The sequence below is a fragment of the Ictidomys tridecemlineatus genome, chromosome 12 (assembly GCF_052094955.1).
Source record: "Ictidomys tridecemlineatus isolate mIctTri1 chromosome 12, mIctTri1.hap1, whole genome shotgun sequence".
NCBI classification, from domain to species: Eukaryota; Metazoa; Chordata; class Mammalia; order Rodentia; family Sciuridae; genus Ictidomys; species Ictidomys tridecemlineatus.
In genome coordinates, this window is record NC_135488.1 from 110,129,480 (window position 1) to 110,157,216 (window position 27,737).

At 36.0% G+C, this 27,737-nt stretch overlaps 1 protein-coding gene across 3 annotated transcripts in view; it reads left to right on the forward strand.

Moving 5' to 3' along the window:
• Nbas (NBAS subunit of NRZ tethering complex) overlaps positions 1–27,737 on the forward strand; it is a 298,757-nt gene that overhangs the window by 57,050 nt on the left and 213,970 nt on the right. For all 3 annotated transcript variants that reach the window (XM_078029643.1, XM_078029644.1, XM_078029645.1), the window contains 10 exons: positions 1,806–1,934; positions 12,389–12,452; positions 14,413–14,606; positions 15,671–15,928; positions 16,648–16,773; positions 19,720–19,871; positions 20,720–20,860; positions 21,110–21,188; positions 24,984–25,088; positions 25,426–25,562. In XM_078029643.1, coding sequence (XP_077885769.1) covers positions 1,806–1,934; positions 12,389–12,452; positions 14,413–14,606; positions 15,671–15,928; positions 16,648–16,773; positions 19,720–19,871; positions 20,720–20,860; positions 21,110–21,188; positions 24,984–25,088; positions 25,426–25,562 — 1,385 coding nt within the window. The remainder of the gene's footprint in view (positions 1–1,805; positions 1,935–12,388; positions 12,453–14,412; positions 14,607–15,670; positions 15,929–16,647; positions 16,774–19,719; positions 19,872–20,719; positions 20,861–21,109; positions 21,189–24,983; positions 25,089–25,425; positions 25,563–27,737) is intronic.

Here is a 27,737-nt window from a genome sequence, read left to right on the forward strand (position 1 = left end):
TCCCTAAGTTGATTAGGGCCTCATTAAACTCTTGAGGCTAGCTTTGAATTTGTGATCCTCCTGCTTCATCTTGTTGAGCTTCTGGGATTACAGGTGTGCACCACCATGCCTGGCTATATATTTTTATTTCACGAAGAATGATCTATTTTATTACTCAAGTTTGGTAGCAAGTTTGGTAATTGTTTCTCTTTTACACTGTCTTCTTCTTGAGTATTAATACATTTTTAAAAGGGATCTACTTTCCTATGCAGTAACTATATTGTAAATATTTAGTTCATTTTTCCACTGAGCAAAACCAAGAAGTAAATAGAAAACTGCACAATATCAGAGGTTTTACACACACACACACACACACACACACACACACACACACACACACACACACACACACATTCTCTCTGAGCGCATTAAGGGCAGTGGTTGTCATGTTAATAATAAATGATGGTGGCAGCTGTTGATATATTTTTATATCCATAATTATAGAACTAGTAGCTTACAGGTTCTTTTAAATTGTGGCTTAATGTACACAAAACTTACATGCCTTTAAATAATCAATGTCTGACTGGCATATATTATCTTTTAAAGGATTTATTAATCAGAGTATTATAGAAGATATTGGCTTAGAAAATTGTTTTATTCTAAAAACTTTTGTCTTTCATACTTTTACATTTTCTTTTCATACTTTGACAGTTTTTTTTCCTGAGTTGTTAACCAGGCTTTTCAAGATGATTTTTCTCTTAATTTTAAGGATACATTAAAAATTTTATTTTAATGAGATTTCAAAATCAGTTGGCTAAAATGTGTACTAAACTCTTTGTGGGCATGAATTTGTTCACTGACTTCCCAGAGTATACAACAGTACTTGGCATGCAATATTTATTTTTGAATATGTAATATTTAATATGTAATTCTGGGATGTTAGAAGAGCTATAGTTATAAAATAACCTTTTATTGATTTGAGATTTCTTTAAAAATAGGTAGTAATTCAGAATGTTGAGTGTTTAACCTAGAATTCAGCACTTTCATTTTAATGTGGCATGTGTATCAAAAGGCATAGAAAACAGATCACTCCTTTTTAATTATTCCATGTAGATGGGCAGTTGAAGAGTGAAGCCGTTTAAATTCATTTTAGTACAGAGATCTGATATTTGACATTAAAAAATGCCCTCTCAGAAAGGACAGATAAGTTTTAATACAATATTTGAGAGAAGGTACAGTTTCTACTCTAAATATTACTGCCAGTAATTAGAAAGCTTTAATTAGTGTTTTAATTAAGAAAAAATCAAATGGACATTTGAGCTAGTGGCTTAATGTCAGCAGGAAGCTAGAGAAAATTTCATTAAGCAAACATGTGGTTTAATGCCTTTTTTTGGGGAACAGCTTTATATTATTCACATACACTACAGTTCACTCATTTCAAGGATACAATTCGCTGATTTTTAATGTGTGCACAGAACTTTGTAACCATCTTAGTTTTATTCATTTTATAACTTTCATTATCCTGAAAATGACCCTCTATCCCTTAACCATCACTCCCATATGGGTCTACATTTTAAGGAATTCATAATCTATTAAAAACCTGTAAAAGTTTTTGATAACTCATGATAATTTTTAGAATATTTGTGTTGATTTTTGCTGCTATAAAATAGACAAAAACTTGTTAAGGTCAGGGGATAGGCTGGGGCACAAGCATATGAAGTGGGTAGAACTCCCACGGACTAACAATCATTTATAACATGGCACCCCTGATGACTGTCGATTATGAGATTTGTTTGTGCCTTTGCTCTGACCTTATGACTGTACAGGATGGAATCTTCAAGATGAGCCTTTCACCACAAGGAAGCCTCCTTGCAGCCACTCATTTTTCAGGGAAACTGAGCATCTGGGCTATCCCGTCTCTGAAGCAACAAGGAATGTGGCATCAAAATGAGCAGGTATGTCTTTTATGAGTACTGTTACAGTATTTCAATTTGTTCAATTTTCTTTTTTATAGCACCTACATTAGTTTCATCATTCCAAACTGTCCTGTTTTTCAGTTAAATTATACTATCAGTTGATGTCAATAAAGTAGGACAAATTAATAATAGACAGCAGAAAGAAAAAATGTGCCTTTGTATTTCCCTGAGACTATAAACTGAGCAGCACCTCTTCATTTAAAACAGACCCAATAAGACAGAATGGTAGACTTGTGGAATCTAAATTAATTGAAGGTGAAGGGAAGCTAGGAGGGGGGAAAATCCTCCCTAAATCTGTGTATAAGGAAAAACAATCTGTTTTCTTTTTTTTCTTGTACCAGGTATTTAACCTGGGGTGCTAAACACTGAGCCATATCCCCAGCCCCTTTTACTTTTTAAGACGCAGGATATTGCTTAGGGCCTCTCTAATTTACTGAGGCTGGCTTTGAACTTGAGATTCTCCTGCCTCAGCCTTCTGGGTTGCTTGGAATAGATGTGTATACCACCGGGCCCAGCTGCATGCACTGATTTTAATGTGTGGTTCAATACACTCTGTATACCAGGTGTTGTCTATTAGTTGAACTGTTCTCCCCCACCACCCTTTACATTCTAAAAATACAGAATGAAAATGTTAAGATTTCAGCAAAAGTAAGTATGGTCAAGGATTTGGAAGGTAAAATTCTTAAAGGGTTACAATTCTTTATACATATTGCTAATTTTAATCATATGCTTTGAGACTTGAAAGGAATTCCCTTAACTCAAAGATGAGTTGCCCTAACATAGACAAAGATGGAACTTTTTCATTTTTATTGTCCTGAAATGACCAGTTTCAAGGATTAGATGGTTTTTGTTTTTTAGTAACGGGTTGAATTAGCACTTATAAACAATTTAAATTCATAAGGGGAAGGTAGAATTAGATCATAAACTTGAACTTGGTTTAAAACCCCGTGGTTTTAAAACATGCTTATAGCCATACATCGTGATAGTGGAGGCTTAAAGAAAAATCTTTCCTCAACTACCTGTAGTATGATATAAATCTTTTTTACTCTCTGGTTACTTTACATTTTATCATTTTAAGGATTAATTCTACTCTCATCTTGAATTTTCCACCATTTGCCCATGGACAGATCCATCTTTGGATAGTTTTATGATTCTAAAATTAGAGTATATTTCTTGAATGATCTAAATGGATCAATGTCAGAATTACTAATTTTTTTTTCAGAATAACGTAAAAAGAAAGTGACTCTACATTTTTTTCTTAAAAAAATTTTATTAGTTCAAAACATTTCATAGCTCTTGACATATTTCATACATTTGATTCAAGTGGGTTATGAACTCCCATTTTTACCCTGAATACAGATTGCAGAATCGCATCGGTTACACATCCACATTTTTACATACTGCCATACTAGTGTCTGTTTTCTGCTGCCTTTCCTATCCTCTACTATCCCCCCTCCCTTCCCCTCCCCTCCTCTCCCATCTTCTCTCTACCCCATCTACTGTAATTCATTTCTCTCCTTTTTTTCCCTTTCCCCTCACTTCCTCTTATGTAATTTTGTATAACAATGAGGGTCTCCTTTCATTTCCATGCAATTTCCCTTCTCTCTCCCTTTCCCTCCCACCTCTTGTCACTGTTTAATGTTCTACATTTTTCTACTGTATTCTCAGATTAAAATTTTTTAAAAAAATTTTTTAGTTGTATATGGACACAATGCCTTTATTTTATGTGGTGCTGAGAATTGAACCCAGGACCTTGCATGTGCTGGGTGAGTGCCCTACTGCTGAGCCACAACCCCAGCCCCCACCATTTTTTCTTCTACACAGATAGAGGGAGGATTTTTTTCCCCCTCCTAGCTTCCCTTCACCTTCAATTAATTTAGTTTCCACACGTCTACTGTTCTGTCTTACTGGATCTGTTTTAGATGAAGAGGTTCTGCTTGGTCTCTATAGCAAAATATAAGGCACATTCATTCTTTCTGCTTTGAAACTATAGCTAAGTTACTTTACTTCTTCCCTGTGGAGTGATCACCTGTCATAACTGCTTAACATCTTTAGCAAGATATGTCGGGCAGCAGAGCTTTCACCAAACTGTTGAACTGTCTGTAGATGGGATTATAGTTTAACTTGTATGACATATTTCATGTTGTACTTCCTGAGGCTTGATATATGGAGTCTGTTTTCCATCTTTATTCAGAAAAAAATACATTATTTAGGTAATTGATCCAAAAATATTGTGTATGTTTCATGGTTGTCAATGTGTGCTGATAGAGTATTCAGCTTCCTTGGAAGGATCCTGATGTTTTTCTGGTATTTGGGAAATTTTTATGCTTGGGCAACATGTTTTTAAATGGTGAAAACCTTTGAATAATAGATGTTTTCCCCTCTGGGCTTTGTTTTCCTAAGTTATTTTCATTTACCTAATAAAAATATCGATCAATTTCTGAAGCATTCTTAATATTTCATCTTCTGAGTATCCTAGAATGTCATGTATATAGTATAAGAACTATTCATTGCAAAATTTATTAGTGTGCTCTTTTGTTTACTGAGATTCTGGGGCCCCTTTATTGCCTGCAAAAATAAATTGCATCTTATTAGCATATACTCAACTTTTTGACTGGTTAGGCTTTTTTGTCATTAATTGCCAATCAGTGTCATTATGATTCATTACCTTTTAATGTTATTAGATTTTTATAGTGACTACGAAAGAAACTTAAAACATCGCTTAAAAACCTTGAAACCTGGGAAGGAATAAATGTAATTTTCCCCATAGTTTTAAAACATGCATTCAGATATGTTACAGGAAACAAAAGGAGGGAATTTCAAAAATAGAAGAGGTACATGGTAAGAAGAGATGAGTTCAAGGTATAAGTTTGACTCCATCCTTGCGTATGCTGAGCTTCTAGAAGGGGAATGCAGTAGGAAATGCCATAGTTTGATAATTGAGCACATACCTTCTGTGCTTTTGATTCAATTGCTCCCTGAACAGTGCTCAGAACATTTTTATGTCAATCTGTCGGGAGGGATGCAACTTGATTCTCAAGCTAGTTGCGTCACTTATTAAAACTTTACAAATCGTTAGTGTTATTTGTCAGTTCTGATTTGGTTGATGTAGATTTTTTTTCCCTTAATGTCTGCATAAATGGGAAAACGTAGCTTTTTGGCAGTCTCAGAACTAGAAACTGACTTGGTTGCCATTCTGCAGGCCATTCTGCAGGTTGTGATGCCCTTTGCTTAGGGAGCTTAGCTAGTTAAAGAACCGAGTCCTGCTGGGATCGCCATCCCTGCTGTGCAGCACCACAGGCCAGGGGTGCCAAGCCTTCCCTTTTCAAGCAGCTACTCAGCCTGGACAAAGGCTATCTGGATAGAACAGACTCTACCCTTCGAGATCCCAGCCAGTTTTAGCCTCAAAAGAAATTTAGGTCTTGAGTTGGGGATTGGGAAGGCATTTATATTTATTTCTCTTAAATCCTGTGACTGGTAAAAATGCAAACTCCTCTGTTGGCTTGTCATCCCTTCTAGTCAAGTGCTTTACTCTTGGACCCTCCTCTCCCTGTCTGCTGCTTTTGTCTCAGCTGTTCTACTGTTTGATCATAGTTTTCTTCATTCCATCATTATCTCTGAGGCTTCATCCTCTTCACAGACACACTGGTTTCTTTGAGTACGCTTATCTCGGACCTTTATAGCTTGAAAGGATGAAGGTGCACGTATGACTTTTTTTTTACTCTAACATCAGCTGTTACCTAATGAGCATTTGCTTTGTTCTGTTATGTAGCAAGCTAAGATTTGACTTCAACTTTCTGACTCTGTTCATGGGGGAAAATATATTGAAAAAGTGAGAGAAACTTAAGCCAGTGAATGCCAGCATGTCCAACACACATTTTTATTCCCACAGTATTAGGCGTGTCCTTACAGTTTAGGAACACTATATTATTTGAAAGATGAGATTTCTTTTTAATAGATTAAGAAAGCAGGAATTATATTGTTTGATTCATTTTGGCATTGATTCTTTTTTAATCTTTAAAAACATAGATAAATTGTTTTTCTCAGTGAATATAATGCAGACCTTTTTGCAGCCCTCTTATATGTGCTCAGCTCTTAAGAAGTTAGTGTGTACCAGGTATTAGAATTAATAATTGAGAAAGTTTCTCACTAGAAACACTTAGCTTTATAATATGTAGAGACTTGTGACATAGTGGGGCCTGGGTTGGAGGTGGTCACTATTTTCCAGCAAGAGGAGTTTGTATAACTACTGTCTTCCACTTGTGTTCTAGGAAAATAAGTAATTGTGTTCTTTAAACTATTTTTTTAGTTGTAGGTAGATACAGTACCTTTATTTTCATGTAGTGCTGAGGATTGAACCCAGTGCCTCATGCATGCTAAGTGAGTGCTCTCTACTTTTTTGCTACAACCCTAGGTCGGTAATTGTTTTCAATTGGGATTTCACTGTATGTGTGAATAAAATCTAGTGTGTTAAGTATAATTTATAAATACTTTGTTTCTGTAATCTTAATAACATAATTGTGAAATAAAAGTTGAACTGTTCAGCTGGATACAGCGGCACACTCCTGTGATCCCAGCAGCTCTGGAGGCTGAGGCAGGAGGATCATGAGGTCAAATCCAGCCTGGGCAGTGGTAATGGTGAGGCACTAAGCAACTCAGTAAGACCCTGTCTCAGCTAGGAACATAGCTCACTTGGTAGAAAACCTGCCTTGCATACACAAGGCTCTGGGTTCAATCCCCAGCACTGCCCCCCAAAACAAAAACACCCAGAATAAGGCTAGGGATGTGGCTGAGTGGTTGAGTGCCCCTGAGTTCAATCCCTGGCACCAAATTAAAAAGTTAAATTGTTGACTGAATTTCTACTAAGTTCTAGTGTAGGAAGTACACTAACCTTGAGGTATGCATAGTCTTGCAAGGGAAATTATAAATACAAGGTAAAATAATATGTTAATATCATGAAAATGTAAGCTTGGAGGGAAAAAACAGAATTCACAGGTAGTGCTAGGAGAAAAATTCTTGGAAATTTTAGTAAGGCCTAGCTATTTACAGAGTGTTTCATATTTTTGTTTATTTCATAGCATTCCTACTCATAAAAAGATGTTTTACACCCATTTTAATAGATGAGAATGGTGCTAAGAATAACCTAAAATTACTATCAGAATCAAGATTCCATTTTGATTCAGGTTTCTGATTTCATCACTTCTTCCAGTGCATATTTAAACTTTTATCCCTTTTTAATGTTTTAGTTAAAATAGTGGGATTCATTTTGATATAATCATACATGCAGGAATACAATTCTGTTTCAGTCCCCAATACTCTCTCCCAACCACTGGCCTTTCTTTTTATTTATTGCTTTAACTGGTGATTTAAATTTTTGTTCAAGTTTTTTACTCTCAGATAAAATACTGATCTTCCCCCCTCTACCCATGGGCATATGAGTTAAAGGGAACACCAGGGAGAGTTACCACTTTGCAGTATATATGAGCAACATCTTCTGGAGTCATGTGGTTTATTACGCAGAGGACTTAGACACGTGCAAGTTTAGAGTAATAAGTGAAAACTGTAAGACTGGTTTACCAAATGTATAGTGTCTCCTTTAAAGATAAATGCAGGCTTTGAAAACTGACGTAGCTGGAGTTTTCTCATTCCTCTTGCTCATAATCAGGTGAGCTTGGGTCAGCCAGGTAGAGCAGAGCTTTGCCTCTTTTAATGGCTGCTCTAGGAAATCAGTGGACAGATTATAAGCTAATTAGTTCATAATAGATTATCTGGTAATATAAATACAGTCAGCTTATAATTTTAGCTCAAATGTTGCCTCAGAAGAAACTGATGTGACTGCTGCCCTGAGCCTCTTTTCCAAAATTCTGTATTCAGCTCATTTGGGGCTTTCTTCATGCAACTTGCCGCTTTATTAGTTTTTATAATGCACTTTGTGTGATTATTTTCTCTGTAAAACCTAATGATTAAAGATAGTTATGGAAGTGCCTATTCTGATTTACTTCTACTCAGTTTTGAGTTGATTAAATGCTTCAACTTTCATTGTCAATATGAAAATCCATCTGGCTAGAAATCTGAGTCTTAAATTTTGTTCACGTCTGGAATAGAATAAAATGGCTTAAATGATTTTCATTTCAAACATTTCCTGTACGTTATATTTATATCTTTATCTCATTTTTGACCTTAATTTTCCTCTAATGTTTTATTTACTTGCCTATTTGTATTTCTGTAGATCTAGAAATGGGAATAGACAAATATTTCCCATTTTATTTCTTTAAGCATAGTAGGTGTTAGACTAACTTTGTTAAGTGGATGAATCAATGAAGGATCAATGGGAAGATGACAGTTTGATTCTTGATAGAATCCACAGCTATTTTCACAACTTTCCTAAACCATGAGCTCTTTGAGAATGGCCATTAAGTATTTCATGAAATGTATTTTATCCACAGAATTTTTTAGGCAAAGCATATTAAGTACTAATAAATGTGGAATGAAAAATTCATTTGAAATGTTCCTTTCAGGAGTCTGATGGAGAGTAGAGACTTTATTATAGATTCCACTTGAAAAAATACATCAAAATCTATAGATGTGGGGGAAAAAAAACATTGCTTTAGTCCTAGTAGCCTTTCTATATAAAACCTCTATCCATGTTCTTAGGACCTTCCCCTAGACTACTGCTGCATTAAGTGATGGCAGCATGATTGTTTGTAGATATGCAGTAGCAAGAATATATTGGGGCAGAAGGGTGATTCCTTTCCTCACTATATGAATGTCACAACAGACAGATTTATTTATTAACAAATGATTTTTTTTTCCTGGTATCTAGAATTTGGAAAGAGACGGCTTATACTTTTTGTTCTTAACCAGGCATTATAGACAGATTCAGAAGGGTTGGAGTTGGTAAAACAGTTCTTACTTTTCATTGCTGACTTTTGTCAGTAGCAGTTCCAGGATTTCATCTGTAGACCTTGTCAACTGACCCATAATGGGCAACAGAAACTGATGGAGTCGAATAAGCGTTATAGCTGAAACTCCTATAACAAAAAGTCAAGAGGTTCCTGAGTTCAAAGCCGGCCCTATGCAACTAATGGGGAGACCCTGTCTGTAAATAAAATATTGAAAAAAGGGCTGGGGATGTGGCTCAGTTGTCAAGTGCCCTGGGGTTCAATCCTCCCACCCGAAGCACATTGATTTAATCAAAGTTTCACAGGGTCTTGGAGCTTTCAGAAATGAAGACCCAAGATCCAGGAAAAGTGGTCTGTTATTAGTGCATTTTATTTAATAGTGACATATTCATAAATGCTCATAACATAGTTTGCTCCATTTTCGTTCCCAGTATATTGTGTGTAGGTTTGACAAAGAATGGATAAGGGAGGGGCAGTATACACAGGTTATTTTGGTAATCAAAAGGCTCTGGAGGCATTAACATTTCATTTTCTCAGAGGTGGACTCCAACTTTCTGGACCCAAACTGGCCTCCATTTTTGTGATCTGACCCAATTATCTACACTGACTGCCTATCTGTAATTTTTGCTTCATTCCCCCATCCAATTATAGGGACACCTTACTATAAGGAAAAAGGGCGATGAAACACTCTTGCTGCTTCAAGCTGAGAGGGAGTGATGTAGGGTTGGGCAAACACTTTGGAGTCCCCTTTTAGAAGTTGGGTTGGTGGAGGGGTCCGTGGAAAAATTCTGGTTCCAAAAAGAAAACGGGTTGTAAAGTCATCTGGTGGTGGGTCCTTCTGAGATAGGAACAAAAAGATATGAGATCAATATAGAATAAATGATGCATCTGGAACATGTTAGTGAATATCACGCAGATGATAGAAATGAATAAACTCTCACTAGGAGGTGCAAAATCTGAGAAGTTGTCCCCATAACAAAGCTGGAGGAGGACAAGGTTATTTGAAAATGTAAATCTTTAACATTGCCAGAGTTGTTGGGAATGTAAATAGAACACTTAATTTTTACTATCACAGATTTCCCATAAGATGTAGTTAAGCTACTTAATATTATCTGATTGTTGTAAAATGTTTTTATTGGTATTACCTCCTGTGTTTAGTAGAGATCCCTTTATTTCTGTTACTTAGGGCTAGATAATCATATTAGCAAACATTAAGTCTACCTGTGTAGGAGGTTAGGAAGATCTCAGGCCTTAAACTAAAAACTTCTGACCCTGGCAGTTTCTCTTGATAGTGATCAGGCACTCCTGCCTAAGAATCTTCTCTTCTGTAGTCTCCAGTCTTGTTTTTTTTGTGGGGTTAACAAGTGTACATCTTAAGTTACATTAGAAGAGCTATTTTTTTTCTTTTGAATGCCAAGGATGGACTGTGCTTTGGTTATAACTGTTCTGCTAGATATTTAAGATCAAGCTGGTTAGACTGACCTTGTTCCCATCTGTTAGAGTGAACTGAGTTTCTTCAATTGCTCTCTAAGGGCTTCCTGGGCCATCTCTACTGATGCTTAGTGACTGGCGAGTTGCTTGTAGAGGTCATAGATACTTTTTCAAGTCTTGAATTTCTCATGAAAGTTCATTAGGTGCTTCTCTACCTTGCAGAGACACTTGGCAGAGATCTTGAGATGAACTTGTGCTTCATCTGCCAGACTCCTCTTCAACTGGGGCCGTGCTTCTCCCAGAGAGCCTTCCTATTCTACAGCCAAGGAGCTCTGAGAGCTTAGCCAAGCTCTTTGCTTATTCTTCAATCTTTATCCTCTGTTGGACAAATTCAGACATTTCTTTCTACATCTGTTTGCCTTTCAGTTGCTTTTGGAGCATCAGTTCGAACCCAGCCATGGTGCCATTGCTTTGCGTTTTTTTCTTATCAGCCCAGAAGTAGTCACAATGGCTCCACTCTGTTGGCTTTAGCAGTTGCTGGTCTGGCATTGTGTCTGGGTGAGGGAATATTAAGCAACTTATCTTCTCTGTGCGGTCAACTGTATTTTCAAGATGATATATTTTGTCTTCATTGCCTGACGTCTATCTTCTGGGTGGTCTCATTTGTGGGAGATGCTTTCCATTGAATTTTTAATTTGGCTTATTAATTGCTTCATTTCAAGGATTTCTTCAGGATCTCTTTATTGAAGTGATCTTTTGCTATCTGTATTTGCTCTTATATCATCCTTTAAGTCGCAGAGCAATTTTACCAAGTACATTCTGAACTCCTTTTCTGACATTTCTTCTACTGTACTGTCAATGGATTCTACTACTGGAGCATCTTGGTTTGTTTGGAGAGTTTTATTCCCTTGTTTTTTTGTTTGTGTCTCTTCGCATTTATCTGTGTGCATCCGAGGCAGTACAGTTTCTACCCTGTAGACTTAGTGTCCCTGAAGGTTTCTAGTATCTTGCCTTTGAGAGGGAGACCAATATTAACAGCACAGATCTGGGTTTCAGTTTCCATAGGCTCCACCACACTGCAGTCCCAAAATGACTCCTGGATCACAAACAATTGATAAACTCCCAATATTTTAATTTTGATTGACACAATAATTGTACATATTTATAGGGTACAGTGTGATACCTTGATACATGTGTATAATAGATAATGATCAAATTGGGTCAATTGTGATATCCATCTCAAGGATCCTGAACATTTATCATTGCTTTATGTTGGGAATCTCCAAACTCTTTTTTTGTTCTTAACATATATAACGAATTGTTGTAAACTATAGTAGACCTATTGGCAACTGTTTTCTAAGATTTAAGATTTTCAATTAAAAAAACTGATTTTTTAACTAGTCTTTTCCATGCTGTTGTAACTTTGGAGATGAAGTAAGGAACATGGAGCCAATAGTGTATTTGACTTAATGATATTTGAGAAATTGACATGCTATTATGTTCCCAAAGCATAATACCATGTTGCCTTGATTTTAGAATATGAATGGATTAACTTTGAAGATTGCATGATTATGTTCTTTTACTTAGTAAATTTTTAGTCATAGAAAGTTAGAATTAGTGGACAACATGGAGGTTGTCCAGTCAGGTCTTTGTGCTCTGAAGACCAAGACCTGGAGAGGTTGCTCAGTTTATATGGGGCTGAATTTGAATGACCACTCAGGCTAATGTTGAGTCACAACAACATTGCTGTCTTCCTCCTATTATATAGGGTGGATGGGGTATGTGTGTAGAGTGAATTCTTACTGTATTTTGCTTTCATTTGTGTTAATTGTATATTTGTTAACTTATTGTTCTTATGCATTCTATTTCATTTATAAAACTGAGTCACAATACCTGCCTGTGCCCACGTGAACTCTAAGAAAAATTGCTTTTCCAGACAACTAAGTTGAGGAAGATTTCAGTTAATTGTAACCAAGATCATAGAAAAGCATCATCTCTGTATTTGGTTATTTAAAATTTAATTCCATAACTGTTGATGATTTGCTCACAATTTTCTTACATAGTTGACTCAAGAAGTCGTGTGTATATTTTCATATTTAGCCAGGCTATGATGACCTTAATCCTAACTGGAGGCTCTTTACTGAGAAGAGAAAAAAAATAAAAGGTGAGTTGTAAGAAATGATTGTTAAAACCTCAAGAGACAGCTCTTATTACATAAGGTATTCTTTAAATGGTAAAGTCTCTAGGTACTTTTGCTTCACCGTGGAAGAAACACCAGAAGTTCACAGCATTAGAACCAGGCAGTAGACTCAGTGCTCCGATGTTTGAGCCTCCCTAAAGGCTGAGGCAGAGCCCAATGTCTGTGGCACAGGTCTCCTGCCAGAGCCAGCCCTGAAATGGCACACAGGTCAATGCTCAGAAGCGCACATCTTTTCACATACCTCTGGAGAAGATAGCTGTAGGAGGTCTACAACTGGTAAGCTGAAGAGTAATCTTTGTGGGTGGGAGGTCATTAGGATTAGGCTGGCAGGGCTTTCTTTTTAATTTCTTTATCTCTCCAATTTTAAAATGTATTTTCAAAATGAGTGCATATTATTTTTATAAATAGGGAATAAATCAAGATGTATTTTTAAAGAAATGTGCCTATTGTTACTTAATTGGTAAAAACAAAAAAAAATTGTTACCTTGAGTTTTTCTTTTAATTTTTGGATAAGGAATATATATATTTTTTCTTGTGGTGCTGGGAATCAAATCCAGGACTCGGTGCACATGAAACAAGTGCTCCACTACATGGCTTCCCCCCCACCCCCCAGGATTATTTTTCTTTCTCAAACATCTCCGAAGTTTTAAGTGTCCCTTACAAAATCGGTAATAGACACACATTTTGAATCTACATTATTATAATATGCTTCTTTTCCACATTTAAAAAGCATTGCAAATATTGATTAATATTATGTCAGAATCCAGGCTTTGAATGTTTTGTTAAATCGTCTAAAACACTCATTCAGAAATATTTGAGAAAAAATAACTTGTGAAAGTATAAGTTAGAATGTGATTTAAATGACCCACCCCTTCTTCCTTCCTTCCTTTCCTGGAAAGAAGCCCCAGAAACATATTTTCTTTAAATTCTTTGTATAAATTGCCTTAGGCTTTCATTGGAAGAAAATAGTGTTAGGAGTTTTTAAAATTAAAATGAGTTATTTTCATAGTGCTAAACTTCAGTTTCAAAATCTTTCTCAGTTTTTTTAAATTTATGGCTTGTTGTTACAGGTATTACCTTTAAACCATATCATATCTTTTGTGGGATAGCTAAGGTTAAAATAAAAAGCACAATGAATCTGATGAATATCATCACATTTCTTTTGACTGCCTCCGGTGGAAATTCTTCATTGGCTTTGAATGCTTTTTCCTTTATTAGTTAAATGTTTAAGAGGAAATCAGCAGTGGAAGCTATTGTATATCTGTTATATAGTTTTAGAAGGCATACTTCTGTTGTTGTTTGTATGAAAGTGGTAGACATGCATTTTCTAAAACCTTTTACATTCTTGATATACAAATGCATTTTGTATTTATCTGCCTTTTAATTTATGTTGAAAATGGTGGTGTATCTCTTTCCTGAGTATATGGTTAGGTTTTTTTAATTCTAATATTGGTGATTGAACCCAAGAGTGCTATCACTGAGCAGTATCTCTAGACACACATTTATAAATTTTAAAAATTCTTATTTTGAAAAAGTCGTGCTGTTTCCCAGTCAGCCGTGAACTTGTGATCCTCTTGTCTCAACCTCCTGAGTAGCTGCGATTACAAGTGCATTTAGGGGCCTGTCTATATTTTTTTGGTGAAGGATTTTAATTGACTTACCTCTATATCTCTAGAGCTTTGGACTTTGACTAATTGTTGGCACTTAGATATTTGTTAAATGAATTACTATACCACTGTCTACCTTCTGAGTAAAAGTTTAATGACTTCAACTTGATTACTTTTTCTCATTATGTAAGATACCTTTAGGGTCCACATAATATAGGTAGGTTTGAATTTAAAGTTAATATAGTAAATACATTGAATTTAAAAAAAATAAAAACCTACATTCACAGATTAATTTGCATTCATTTTCTTCCTGTTAGATAAAGAGTCCTTTTACCCACTGATAGATGTCAGTTGGTGGGCTGATAGTGCAGTGATTTTGGCTCGATGCTCTGGTGCTCTAACTGTGTCTTCAGTGAAAACCTTAAAGAATTTACTGGGCAAGTCTTGTGAATGGTTTGAGCCATCACCTCAAGTCACTGCTGCCCATGATGGGGGATTTTTAAGTTTGGAGGTAAGACTTTCCTCTTTAAGAGTAAATGTGCATTTCACCAAAAATCTAAATATTGAGCTTAATTTTTGTTGTCCCATAATCTAATCTTGTATTTAAAAACAAAATCTGAGTAGCATCAGGTATAAAATACAATATTAAAGTTCAGTTAATAAAAAGAAATTGCATCATGATAGAAAACTTGTGGTCATTATGCCTTCCTCAAAGCCTTTCTTCACTGAAATAATTTTTTTTTCTAAATTAGTTATCTTAAAATGTAGAATGGGATAAACTATCATTTAGGTATTTCCTAATGTTTAACTTGTTTCTTAATGTGTTAACTTAAAATTTTTGGTTCTTTTGGTAAAACAAAACAAAAAAACAACCTTGTTTACCATGACACAAGACTTAAAAATAGAGGCTAGCTTTTGAGAGTTATGATTTGGTCATATAAAATTCTTATATCATGTCGTTCTACAGGAACCATCTTCAGTGGCTATCATTTTAGTTCAGACTGGCAAATATTTTTTGTTCCCAAGTTTGTTACTGAGTCTAAAGATGTTCTTTAAAGAGAATAGCGTAAAATATAAGCCAGCTCTGTTAAGCCTGAAATGAAAGTTATCTTTAATAACCAGGCTTTCAGATAGGGAACTCTGTTAAGCTGTTAGACTTTTTAAAAGGGGCAGGGAGAGAGCTTATTTTTGATGAAGCAAATAGATACCTTAATGTTCATTCTCTAAATAGATGTAAAATATTGTCATCCAGTTTGTCCATAGCAAGTACAGGAATATCAACGTAGAAGCAATTCATTCTCAAGTTCTTTCTCTAAAGTAATTAGGCATATTTATGACTGTATTAATGATCCGTCACTAAAATAGCCCTTCAGTTTTGGAGATTGGGATCTGATAATATCCATGTATGTTTCTGCAGAAATTGATGTATATGCTTGTTGTTGGAGTCCTTTGGGTTCCATTTTGAATCATAATAATGAATCAAGCCAGAGTAAAGTTGAAAATTTTGTTTTTCATTAATTCTGAAAGGTTGTTTACTTCCTCAGTATTAATTTCGTGCCTCATTTTTCAATTCAGTGTGAGATTAAACTTGCCCCCAAACGATCTCGTTTGGAGATGAGGACTGGAGAAGATGATGAGGGGGGAGAGGATTCTGACTCTGATCATGAAACATCGGCCAAGGCTCGCTACTTTGGGTACATAAAACAGGGTCTTTACTTGGTGACTGAAATGGAGCGATTTGCACCTCCGCGGAAACGCCCACGAACCATTACCAAGAACTACCGTCTTGTCAGTTTGCGCTCTACAACTCCAGAGGAGCTTTATCAGAGAAAGGTGAGAATATCCATTTTCTACCAAAGGATTAAGGAATCAAACTCCCCCCCACCCACCCAGGGGAAAAAGCAAACTTTTCAATTAAGGAAGAAATTTAAAGAAAGGGGTGTTAGATCATTAACAGTTTAGAATTATCAGTTTTATCTTATTTATGGGTGCTGGGGATTGAACCCATGGGCACTTTACCACTGAGCCGTTTTTACATTGTATTTATAGACAGGGTCTCACGGAATTGCTTAGTGCCTCCTTATCCCCATTTTAGTGGGATAGAAGATGATGGTACAGAGGATGGTTAACAAATAGTCACTAGTGAACCAGCCAACTACTTGGTTTTGGCCTACAAGCTAAAGATATTGAGGGAAACAAGCCACAGATTTTGATGGGAAGCCCATGTGACAGACCCTGCATACACACCTTGGAGTTATTTGTGCCATTTGGCAGTGCTGCGGCTGTAGCCCTGGAGCAGGAATCGGGCTATGGTATTCTGGTCCTGGTTTTGCCATTGTTCGATTCTATAAGCAAGTGCTCTTCATCTTCTTTGTTAAAGTGTTGTAAGAATACTAAATCTATCTTGTCTAAATGTCATTGAGCTTCTGGTGGCACAGTGCACAAAATGGCATGCCATGCTGTATTAGGTCAATACATTATTCTCATCCATTCTCTAATCGTAGTGACTGTGGATAGTTCTGCACTATTAACGTTCCCACATTTCTCTTAAGATTGAAAGTGAAGAGTATGAGGAAGCCTTGTCTCTGGCTCACACCTATGGCCTGGATACTGATCTCGTGTATCAGAGACAGTGGAGGAAGTCAGCAGTCAACATTGCTTCAATTCAGAATTATTTGGTATGTTAAAATATTTTGGTAATGTGGTAAATTCATGTTCATGGAATATTCTTTTGGTTATAGGTTTTATTTTAGGGTACTTTATGTTACTGACTTTTCTATAGGTGATGAAGTGTTTTTTAACCTGGAAAAATTCTCTCATCAGGATCTGTTGCCTCTGTAACTGAATTGTGATGGTAAAGATGTTTGAACAAAGACCTGATCCTTTTCTTCACTGCATCAGCCACCTTTCTTCACTCACGGTTGTCAGGGTCTACTCAGGAACCACAGCAGAAGTTTCAATTAGGAGAATTTTTGTAGTCGACAGATTAACTGTAAAGGAGTAAAGAGAATTCCATGGAATACCCTTGGGCTGAAGGAACACGTCCATGGAGGGAATGCGCTTGGAAGAGGGGCCTCTTCCTCTAGGCTGGGATTTGGACAATGTTAGACAAGGATTGGTTGCAGCACACTGGATGGAAAAGTTCTCTGGGTTGTCAGGCTAGGGCTGGTCTCCAGTGACCCTGGTTGGCAGTTAGACCACCAGCTTCGATATCCATCTCTATTTCCAGGGTGCTAATGAGCTAAGGTTGTGTTTCAAAAATCCCTGATACTAGAAGCCTCCTGCTTAGGATGCTCCCCTATCTACCAACAGCTTAAAGTTGATAGATAAAGAGGAGGCCTTAACCTGGGACTGGCCAAGAAAACTCCTTCTGTAAGATAGGCTCAGTCTGGGAATCTTTCTGTTCAGCTTCCTGGGAGATTCACTGGGAAAAAATTGGTTCATGGGAGTGCCACTGATACTCAGTGGATAGTTGTCATGGCGGGAGGAAAGGTAGAGAAGGACATATCACTGTATTCCCCACCTCATCTCAGGCCTTGCTGACTGCCAAGAACCAGAACAAAAGTTCTTGAAACTAGAGTTTCTTCCTTTATTGTGGCCCTTTAGTACTCCTTTTGATAAAGCTTAATATACTGTGTCAAGCAGCAAATGAAAAATGCTATCACTGCGCCTGCTTGGAGGGGAAGTTTGGAGTTGATAGATAATGGGTAACTGACATACCAAATTTACTAAATATTCCTTTTTTTACTTATATCCCACAACTGTATCTTTCCTTCTATAGGTTTCTCACATTAAAATTGTTATGTAGCCACAGTCAGCCTTAGCATGGGTTGCTGTAACACAAGTATCATAGACGTGGGTGGTTTGAAACAAAATTCATTTCTCACAGTTCTGGAGGTTGAAAGTTCACAGGGAAGGTGCTAGTTTAGTTCTTGGTGAGGCCCTTTTCTGATTTGTTGATGAATTCCTTCTTGCTGCGTCCCTATATGGCCGAGAGCACATGAGAGGAAGCAAGCTCATGCCCAGTCTCTTATGTGGGCACTAATTATATTATGAGGACCCTACTCTTATTGACCTAGTTACCCCTGAAAGACTCTTTGTAAATAATCACAGGAGGATTACTGATACATATAGTCATATGTCCAATATCTGAATTTCAGTAATACATTCAACTCATAGCAAGCCTGTGTTTTGACCCTTGGCATCTTTGTAAGGAAGTAGTTGAAATCCTGATATTCTGATCTGACATTTAGAAAGGAAAACTTCTTTGCCCTTAGGAAGACCCTAGGAAATGATGGGCAAATTTAATGGTGATTGTTTTCCTTAGAAGTCTATGTACTTTGAGTTTTTTAAAATAAAAATACCATCTGAAAATGTTGGGAGATGTTGATGCTTCAACCAAACAGGATCATTAACTGTTAAAAAAAGTAATATCTCAGACAAAGGAGCATGAGAGCTGATGGAAAAATGAAGACAAAGTTGCTTACCATTTGCTTTAGCAAATAAGGACACCAAGCCTACCTTATCTTTTTTATGCCTTAGTCCAAGTGGACTCATGAATGCATATACACCTACTTGCTTTTTTTGAAACAACATAAAGAACAGTTTTGCTCACTAAAAAGGAGCTAAGATGATTATGAGACAACAGAAGTAAATTTTTAATTGGGGATGTATTTAATTTTATTATCTAGACAGTTAAGAGTACAAATAATATACTGGTGACCATGGGGAGGTGCAGCAGGGACCCAAGTGTGGCTGTGGCTATTGAGCTGATTGTCTTCCCAGAGACAAACCTTTTGCTTAAGTATACAGGAGATTGAACTGTAGAAGCCTGGAGAAGGTAGTGATCATGGTACGTTCAGCAGGAGTAGAAGAAAGGCCTTGTAGAGTGAAGATATTTTGTACAGGAATTTGGAAGTCTCAAAAGAGAAAGGCATTTGTAAGAGGACAAATGGTATTGGTATGAGCAACTTGCAACAAGCATGAGGACAGCGACCCAATCTAATTCACTGTTGTATCCTCATGTTCCATTTGGTGCCTGCATATACTAGGTGCCCAGTAACCATTTCATGGGTAAGTGAATTCACTCCGTTTGTTGGAGATGCTATTTGAGGTAGTGAACATGAAGAAATACAGGTGGAAATATGTGTTGATTTGGGAGGATGTTGAAACCTTGTGGTGACTCAGGCTTTTCTCTTTAGGTAGTGAAAAATTGTTGTGGATTTTTGACTGTGGGGATTGCAGAGGCAAATGGTGTAAAAGAGGACTGGTGTAGGAAGGGAATGGTGTAGGAAACCCTGCTAGGAGCAGAGAACTCCTATAGTGTCCCAGATATTGAATTTTGATGCCTTAGACTGATGTGTAGGCTGCAGATATGAAAATGGAGCTTTTTGTCTCTTTGAGGCTCATTAGTCGCAAAAGCAGTTGGAATCACATGCTCTTTATCCAGTTGGAATCAACATTAGAGAATGAACAGTTGGAGTTTCTTGAGCAGCTAGCTACCTATGGCCCAGTTGTTAAATAACTATACCACTTCACATAGAGCTTTATAATTCTAGAAGGCAGTTGTCAGGTGCTATAAGATGCCATGCATTCTTTATCCTTGTTTTGTGTTTTCTATCTAGAGTAAAATAAAGAAGCGATCCTGGGTTCTCCATGAGTGTTTGGAGCGAGTGCCTGATAATGTGGACGCTGCAAAAGAACTGCTTCAGTATGGATTGAAAGGCACAGATCTGGAGGCTCTGCTAGCAATAGGGAAAGGAGCAGATGATGGCAGGTTGGTTACAGTAAAATCTGAATTCAAAACAAAGGTGACTTGGTGAAAACTTCTGAGACACTGGGCCAGGTAAACTTGAAATTCCTCTATATCCAGGCAGTTGTCTTTGATCAGCGCTTTCTTACATTACGTCATGGCTTTTGTTCCTATGTTAAGTGTTAGCATGTAATGGCTTGATTTGAGGAAATAGCCACTCTAGAAACATTTATTGAAAGCTGGCCCTTGCTAGGCTGGGGCTTTTGGCACAAACCTAAGTTGGCTTCCTTGTTAGTTGAACAATCTTTGGAGTCTTGACTTCTCTTTCCTTACCTGTAGGGTCATACCTCCTTTACAGAATTACTTTCAGTGATTAAATTATATATCTTGTGAAAGCACCTCTTGAACTTTGAAGCATCGTTCAAATGTCAGTAATAATAGTAATAGTTACTTGACAGGGTCATTGCTCATCAGACATTTGGGACTTCTTTGGAGATATAAATAATATATCTGAAGAGTGAATAATTTAAATGATAACATTTGCTAATCATTTTAAGATCATAAATGGAAGTGAGTCAAATTATAAACTCTAGGCAGCATTTTCTACATGGGCTGTTTTTCATTAGGTGAATATAATACGACATGTTTTCCTAAACAGTTTTCATTTTCTTGAACTTAGCATTTCTGTGCATATTAATTTTTCTATTTTATGGATATAATGAGTGGATCACCTGGATTACAATGGCAAAAATTAAAAAAAAAATTGTTTCTCTTTCTGTGGAAGTTAATAATTCAGCTAAAATAGGAAAAAACAGCTTTTAAGTTTAAAAAAAATTACTGAAAAAGGATTCAAGTTTTTTTTTATCTTGCAGATTTACATTACCTGGTGAAGTAGACATTGACAGTATCTCCTATGAGGATCTTTCACCACTGGATGAACAGCCTGCCAAGAACAAAAAGGAAAAAGAGCTCAAGAAGAGACAAGAACTACTTAAATTAGTGAACTTCTCAAAGTAATGATTCATTACTATTCATTCGGTAACCTCTTTAAAATAACTAATGATTTCAGTATATATTTTTTACTTGTGATAATTATTTCAGCAACTTAAATGTTCTAATATTGTTTTACCCTTATGCTTTATTTAGTAAACTGTTCCAAGAGCTTTGGGTTCAGTGGAATATTCATTTTTGTTCTATCTTAACTCCTAGAGAAATGTACTTCTATGTAAATATGAATGGCCTAATATAGTTATTCAACACAGGTTGACGCTGGAACAAAAAGAACTTTGCCGTTGTAGACTGAAATTATTAACTTACTTGGATCGACTTGCAACATATGAGGTAAGGAATAATTTCAGTCCAATTATGTGAATTTGATCTGCCACTGACATTCTTGTCTTAAAACTATATGGGAAAAATTAATTTCTTAACAGAAGCAAGTTCTCTCATAACTTGTTTTGGTAAAAATTCAAGATTATGAAAGGCCAGAAGTTATTTTGTTAGGGAATACAAAAAGTATAGCCATTTCAATGCATCTAAGTCTTGTAGATTTACGGTTCTTTTTCTTATATTTTATATTTTTATTTTATGTTAATGACACTTAGCTGTTCTCAGTACCAATTTTTAGTTTTTGCTGAGTTTAAATAATCTTAAGATGAGTATGATTTGTTGGGTCAAATTTAGTTGGTTGATCCTAATTAGGGCCACTCTTGAACTTAAAAATAGTATGTTTCGTATTCAAGTCTTCAGAGATGTAAGTACAGATGGCCCCGTGTTGGATTTCAGTAGTTCTCTGAACTATTAGAACAATTCAGAAACTCTTAAAGGTAAAAGTGGAAATTGACCACATTTCAGTAAATAGTTTAGATTGCTTTATTAAATGACCTTCATAGTTGAAGTTATTCAGGTTTTAAACGGTATTTCCAACTATCGAAGTTTGGCTTCACATGAAAGTTATTTCCTTAGTCTGTGACTTGCTTCCCTACTATGTAGGCATATCAGTCATGACACTGGCACAGTAGTAGGTGCTCAGTAAGTGTCATGTCTGCTAATATGGTGCCCATCCCAAGAATAATGGAAGCCTTTTGTACTTGTGACTGTGTATAAATGGACCCAGAAGCACTTGATTCCCCCACCTTGGTAATGTAGTTAAAATGCTTTTTAAACAGGACACTTAAGAGGGCTAATTTTGTGGATATTACAAAACATTGGTAATGAATATACCACTTAATGCAAACAAGTTATGAATAATTCCTGAAAATTTTATATATGAGTACAATTAGTTTTACTGTAAGATGGTCATACTGCCCTAAAACATTGTTTTACAACGTTTGAATTCTGGAATATTTTGAGGTAATGTATTATAAGCACATTCCATACTATAGAAATCCAAGCATGTACTTTACTCATGAAACTAAGGCTAAGTATATAAATATCTTTTAAAAAATATGTAAAATGTTTAGTTGCATACTGTAGTGCATGCATACTTGTATACAAGTGACTCAGTAGGCTGAGGCAGGGGGGATCATAAGTTCCAAAGCCGGACTTAGCAACTTGGAAAGATCCTGTTAGGGGGGGAAAAAAAAAAAAAAGAATAATGCCAGGGGTGTGACTCAGTGGGTAAGTCCCTGGGTTCAATCTCGGGTTATCCCCTTGCTACCCCCAAAAATGTTCAGAGCGTGACTATGCAGTTAATTTTCTTTCATCATCATCATCATCATCATCATCATCATCACCATTTGTGGTGCTTGGGATTGAATCCTGAGCTTCACACCTGCTAGGCAAGTGCTCTACCGTTCAGCTACACTCCCAGGCCTCTTTTGTTACTCTCTGGTTTTTGAATGGCTATTTCCCATGTGACAGTCCATTTAAAGTATTTAAGTCCCCCCCACCTTTTTTTTTTTTTTTAAAAAAACCTAAGCTTTTGAAACGTAGATGACTTGGAATGAATTAAAATCTTCAGGTATAATGATTAACCTGTTAGTATAAGAGATAGGCATTGCATTTTCATCATAGGACATGCTTTTTAAAAATGATGATAAATGGATAAAAATAAATTCATTTAAATTTTACCTGTGTGCTTACTGTATGCCAGATATTATTGGGCTGTTTCTGGAGGTGGAGAGATGAATAAAGAACAGTTTTCTTATAGGCATTAAGTGATGATAAAGTATGAAGAATTGATGAGGAAGCACAGTAGGAAGACCCAGTGGGCAAAGAGAAAACCTCAAGAAATACCAGCACATTTGTTGAGGACTGTCAGCTGTTCTCATGTACTTATTCAAGATTGTTTATCAACAGTGTTTTGAGGCAGTTTCTACTATCCTCTGAATTTTATAGAAGCTTAGAGAAAGTTATCAGTTTGTCCAAATAACTAGGAAGCAAGAACTTTTCTGTTGAGCAGGCTATGCTAATAACCAGTGTTAGATAAAGGCCTGTTGGCATGGAAGAAGATGACATGCTCTTGAGAACATTTGATAGCGTAGGATGTGGGGATTGAGGAGGCACAGAACAAAGGTGGGAAATATGGTTAGAATTGTTTACTTATCCTATTTAAGGAATCAAATCGAGTTTTTCTTAGAGGTTCAGTGGGGAAGTGGAGACTGGATGTGGGCAGCTCTTCCAAGAAGTGTTTTTGAGAAAAAGGCTGGGCCAGAGAAAATGGTGAAGGAGGTGGTGGCTAGGTATGTGTAAGGGTTGTGGTTTTTTTAAGAGAATTTTTTAATATTTATCTTTTAGTTTTCCGTGGACACAACATCTTTGTGGTGCTGAGGATCAAACCCGGGCCGCATGCATGCCAGGCGAGCATGCTACCCAAGCCCCATTAAGGGTCGTTTTTGTAGTAGAAGGAAGTAGTAGTATTGGTTGCATGCTAACGGGAATGCACAGTGGAAGAGTGAAAGGGAATTTATTCAGTGGAAGAAAAAGGAATACTTAGTTAATAGTGGAAGAGGAGGAGAATGGGATTCTGAGCATCAGTGGAGTTTGGAGACTGTTTTAGGTATGAAAATAAATTTCTTTCTGCTGTAACGGAAGGAAGAAAAATTGTATTGGTATAGATGCAGGCAGATTTGCAGCTTTGGTGGGTTGGAAAATTAGGGACCTCCCATCTAATAGTCAATTAAGAAAAGCAAGGTTGTTAGCTGAGAGTAGGGGGCTGGGGAATAGAATGTCAGTGTAGAGGATCAGAAAATGTGAAAAAGTTCCTAACAGTAGGAAACTTCTTAGGGAAATGTTAGAACACTGAGTATCTGAGTTTAGTTGTCTTGAGTTTTATTAGTTTTCTTTTTAGCTTTTTATTACAAACTATTTCAAACATAAGTCAGAACAGTACTAAGAAATCTGATGTCTTCATTCTCAGTTTCGGCTAGTCTGCCAATCTTGTCTTTTATTTTCCACCTTTACACTTCTGCCTTTTCTTTCACTTTAAAGCAAATCACAGAAATTCTATCATTTTATCTATTTCAGTACGAATATCTAAATCATTAGGTCTTAAAAAAATAACCACAAGGCTCCTGTTACTTCTAACAAAATTAGTAGCAATTCTCTTGTGATATCTACTTCATATTCAATGTTTCTGTATACCTTATAAATGCTTTTAAAAAATTAAGACGTTTTGTAAACAGTTGATTCACTTCTGTGCTGGATTTCAAGCTACATGGAGGGAAGGGAAAGTACATTGTTCAGTGAGTTAACAGTGCCTATAATAGTACCACTAGCATATAGTAGACACTCTGAGCCTATTCATTCTGCATTTACAATTTACAATCTGCATTTAACATAGGTCACTCTTAAGAACTTTAGATTGATTTAATTACTCTTATGTAGATGTGATGGGTGCTGATAATGTACAGCACTGTATAACTGTTGCTTATTCTTACCAGGTAGTTGGTTTTGGTTGTACTACTGTAATTAAATTTTTACTATTTCATTTACTTCTGGATTTGAAAAAATTACTGCATTTACAATTATGGCCCTTTTCAAAACAAAGACGAGGATACAGATACAGCACTTAACAGTTGACAGTTAAATTAATTAGTTCAGGCCTTATTTAGGCAGGCAGGGTTGTAAAGGTTTTTAATATTTTCTTGTCACCGTATTTAAAGGCCTATTCATTAAATCATTGTTTCCCTTCAGGAAATCCTGGGAGTGCCTCATGCATCTGGACAGAGATATGATGCTGACTTCTTTAAGAAGTTTAGAAGCCAGAATATTGTTCTCTCAGCCAGAACTTATGCTCGGGTAATTCTTTTTTTTGGTAAATAATTGTGGCTATTAACACTTGTAAATATTGAAGTTGTGTAGTTAATGTTGATGTGTGCATATACCATTACATTTTCTGTTCTGTTCTAATATGAATGTAGAAAACATAGCTACATTTAAAAAAAATTTTCTTCAGATTTAAAAATCATTTTTGTACCATTAAATTGAGAAACATGATACAATTCAGGAAAAATTCAGCAATATTTCAAAGAACTTTTTCAGAATTGCATAAAAGTTAAAGCAGTGATTTTCTATGACATTCAAAAATTTATTTCTAAGATTCATGTTAGAAACTCACCTCTTCCCTTTTATACAGGAAAGCAATGTCCAAGCATTAGAAATTCTATTTACTTATCATGGCTCTGACCTTCTTCCTCATCGCCTTGCAATTCTCTCCAACTTTCCAGAAACAACTTCTCCACATGAATACTCTGTTTTGCTGCCTGAAGCTTGGTATGTGACTCTATAAACCGAATTTTACCTTCTCTCTAAATTACATTTTTTTTAATTCAAGGTCTTCAGCATGAAACAAAAAATTGTTATCTATTTAAACCTTTTTTTCTGGTGATAAAAGTAAGTTCAACTTATTTTTAAATCTTGAAAATATAATAGAACCACTTGAACTCAATACAAAATTTTAAAAGTTATGGTTTAGTGCCATGTTCGCAATATGTACTATTTAAATTAAAAACAATTTTAGGATAACAATATCAATTTGAAATAGTTGTTTATTTTAGAAACTGAACCTGTAGTTCTAACAGTATTAGGGACCCAGGACTATCTGTATCCTGCTTTGCTCAACAACCTTGTCTCCATTTGAAATTCCCAGAGATAAGGACAAATATGAAATACCATGTTACTACCAGACTAATGTTCTGTATTATAATCGGATTTTGGCATGTGACAGACTGTAAGCCTATGTAGATATTACATTCTAGTATTATCACCTCATGTTCTCCTGGAGGCCAGCATTTTGAGATTAAAGTGTGTAGTATATAGTTTAGTGATGTTAGCTCCTGGTCAAATGGCACAAGGAAGAAGAGAGGTGTTCAGAGCATACTTTGCTAGGTCAGTTCTGAATGGAGGTAGAAGGCAAATGGAGAGTAACAGGACATATCCATTTGTGAGGTCTTTAATGTGTAGTCACCTGGCTCACTAGTAAATGCATGCTTTATCTTTTCTGATTTTGAATTTATTTATCTTTAAAATGAGTCAACAGTTCTTGTCAGGCTTACTCTTATAGCATTCTTCTTAGTAATAGATGAATTGATACATATGAAATTTGCTTGTAAACTATAACACTCTAAAGGATTTTGATAGTTCTGATTGAAATCATTGTTAGTAACTCTAGCTACTGGAAACTTAGAATATTAAGGGATGTTGTATAAGTTGGGGATCATCTGGCTTCCCTTGCTGCCTTCACCAAATATAATACTTTTAGGCTTGGGTGTTGATCGGCATGTGCAGAGTCATTTGGCACATCTTACTTATACCTGGTCTCCAGATAATTTTGTTGTTTTTCCTGAGATTTATAGAGGCTTGGAACCATGTTAAAATCAACATAGGTATATCCTAGATTTTAATCTGTGCTTGAAAGTTGTAAGTCACTAGGCTCTAAGAATGTTTAAAATTACTTATTTGCATTATTCTTATTAGTAAAAAGGGAAATCTTTGTTTAGATAAAAGTGAAGAAAAACATTGAGATACTTTGATAATTTTCAACTTTTAAATCTGTAGAGTGAATCGTAAATGTATTTTCTAAATGTGTTTATAAATTAGAATGTAATTCTGTTCTCTACCTCTGCAAAATAAATTTGATTGGAGATGACTTATTTTTGCTGTAAATCTTTAGGAAAAAAAGGCTACTATTCCTTAATATTTTAAAAGGTAATTTCTTTTAAGATGTAATGCACTTATTGTTAATGTTTTCTAGTGATTGCTTAAACTTATGATTTTAACCTGAAAGTTGGCTTGCAGAATAATTGCACAATGTCCAGTGCTCTATTATCTTTGAATGCCCTGGGGGTCCTTTAAGTTAACTCAAGGACTAATTTAAATTACAAAAAAGACTTCAGTTATATTTCAGCAGAGGGTAACTGGAAGATTAAGGTCCTCCCCTCTCCCCAACCCATACTGGGGATTGAAACCAGCGGTACTTTACCACTGAGATACATCCCCAGCCTCTTTTTTTCTCCCCACATTTTAATGGGTATATTATAGTTGTCCACAATGATGGGATTTGTGTTACATATTTGTTTATATGCACAATATAATAATATGTGGCCAGTATCACTCCCTGGTCTTGCCCCGTTCCTCCCTGCTTCCCATGCCCTGATATTAAAGCTATTTTGCATCATTGTTTTGGGATACGAGATTTAAAAAGAACTTTGAAGAGACTGTGTATAAGTTCTTGAGTTATATTTGTTTTTAACTACTAAAACATACAGATTGTTTTAGTTAATTTGTTTCTCCAGAAAGTCTTTCACAGTTTTTTTTTAAACTAAGTAGTAAAGAACAATAGGTTTAATGGTAATATGTCTACTCTATTACAGTTTAACTTACTAAATGCAAAACCATGCTTAGACTTCAGGCATAACTGCTTCTCTCTTCACCTCAATAATTATCTCC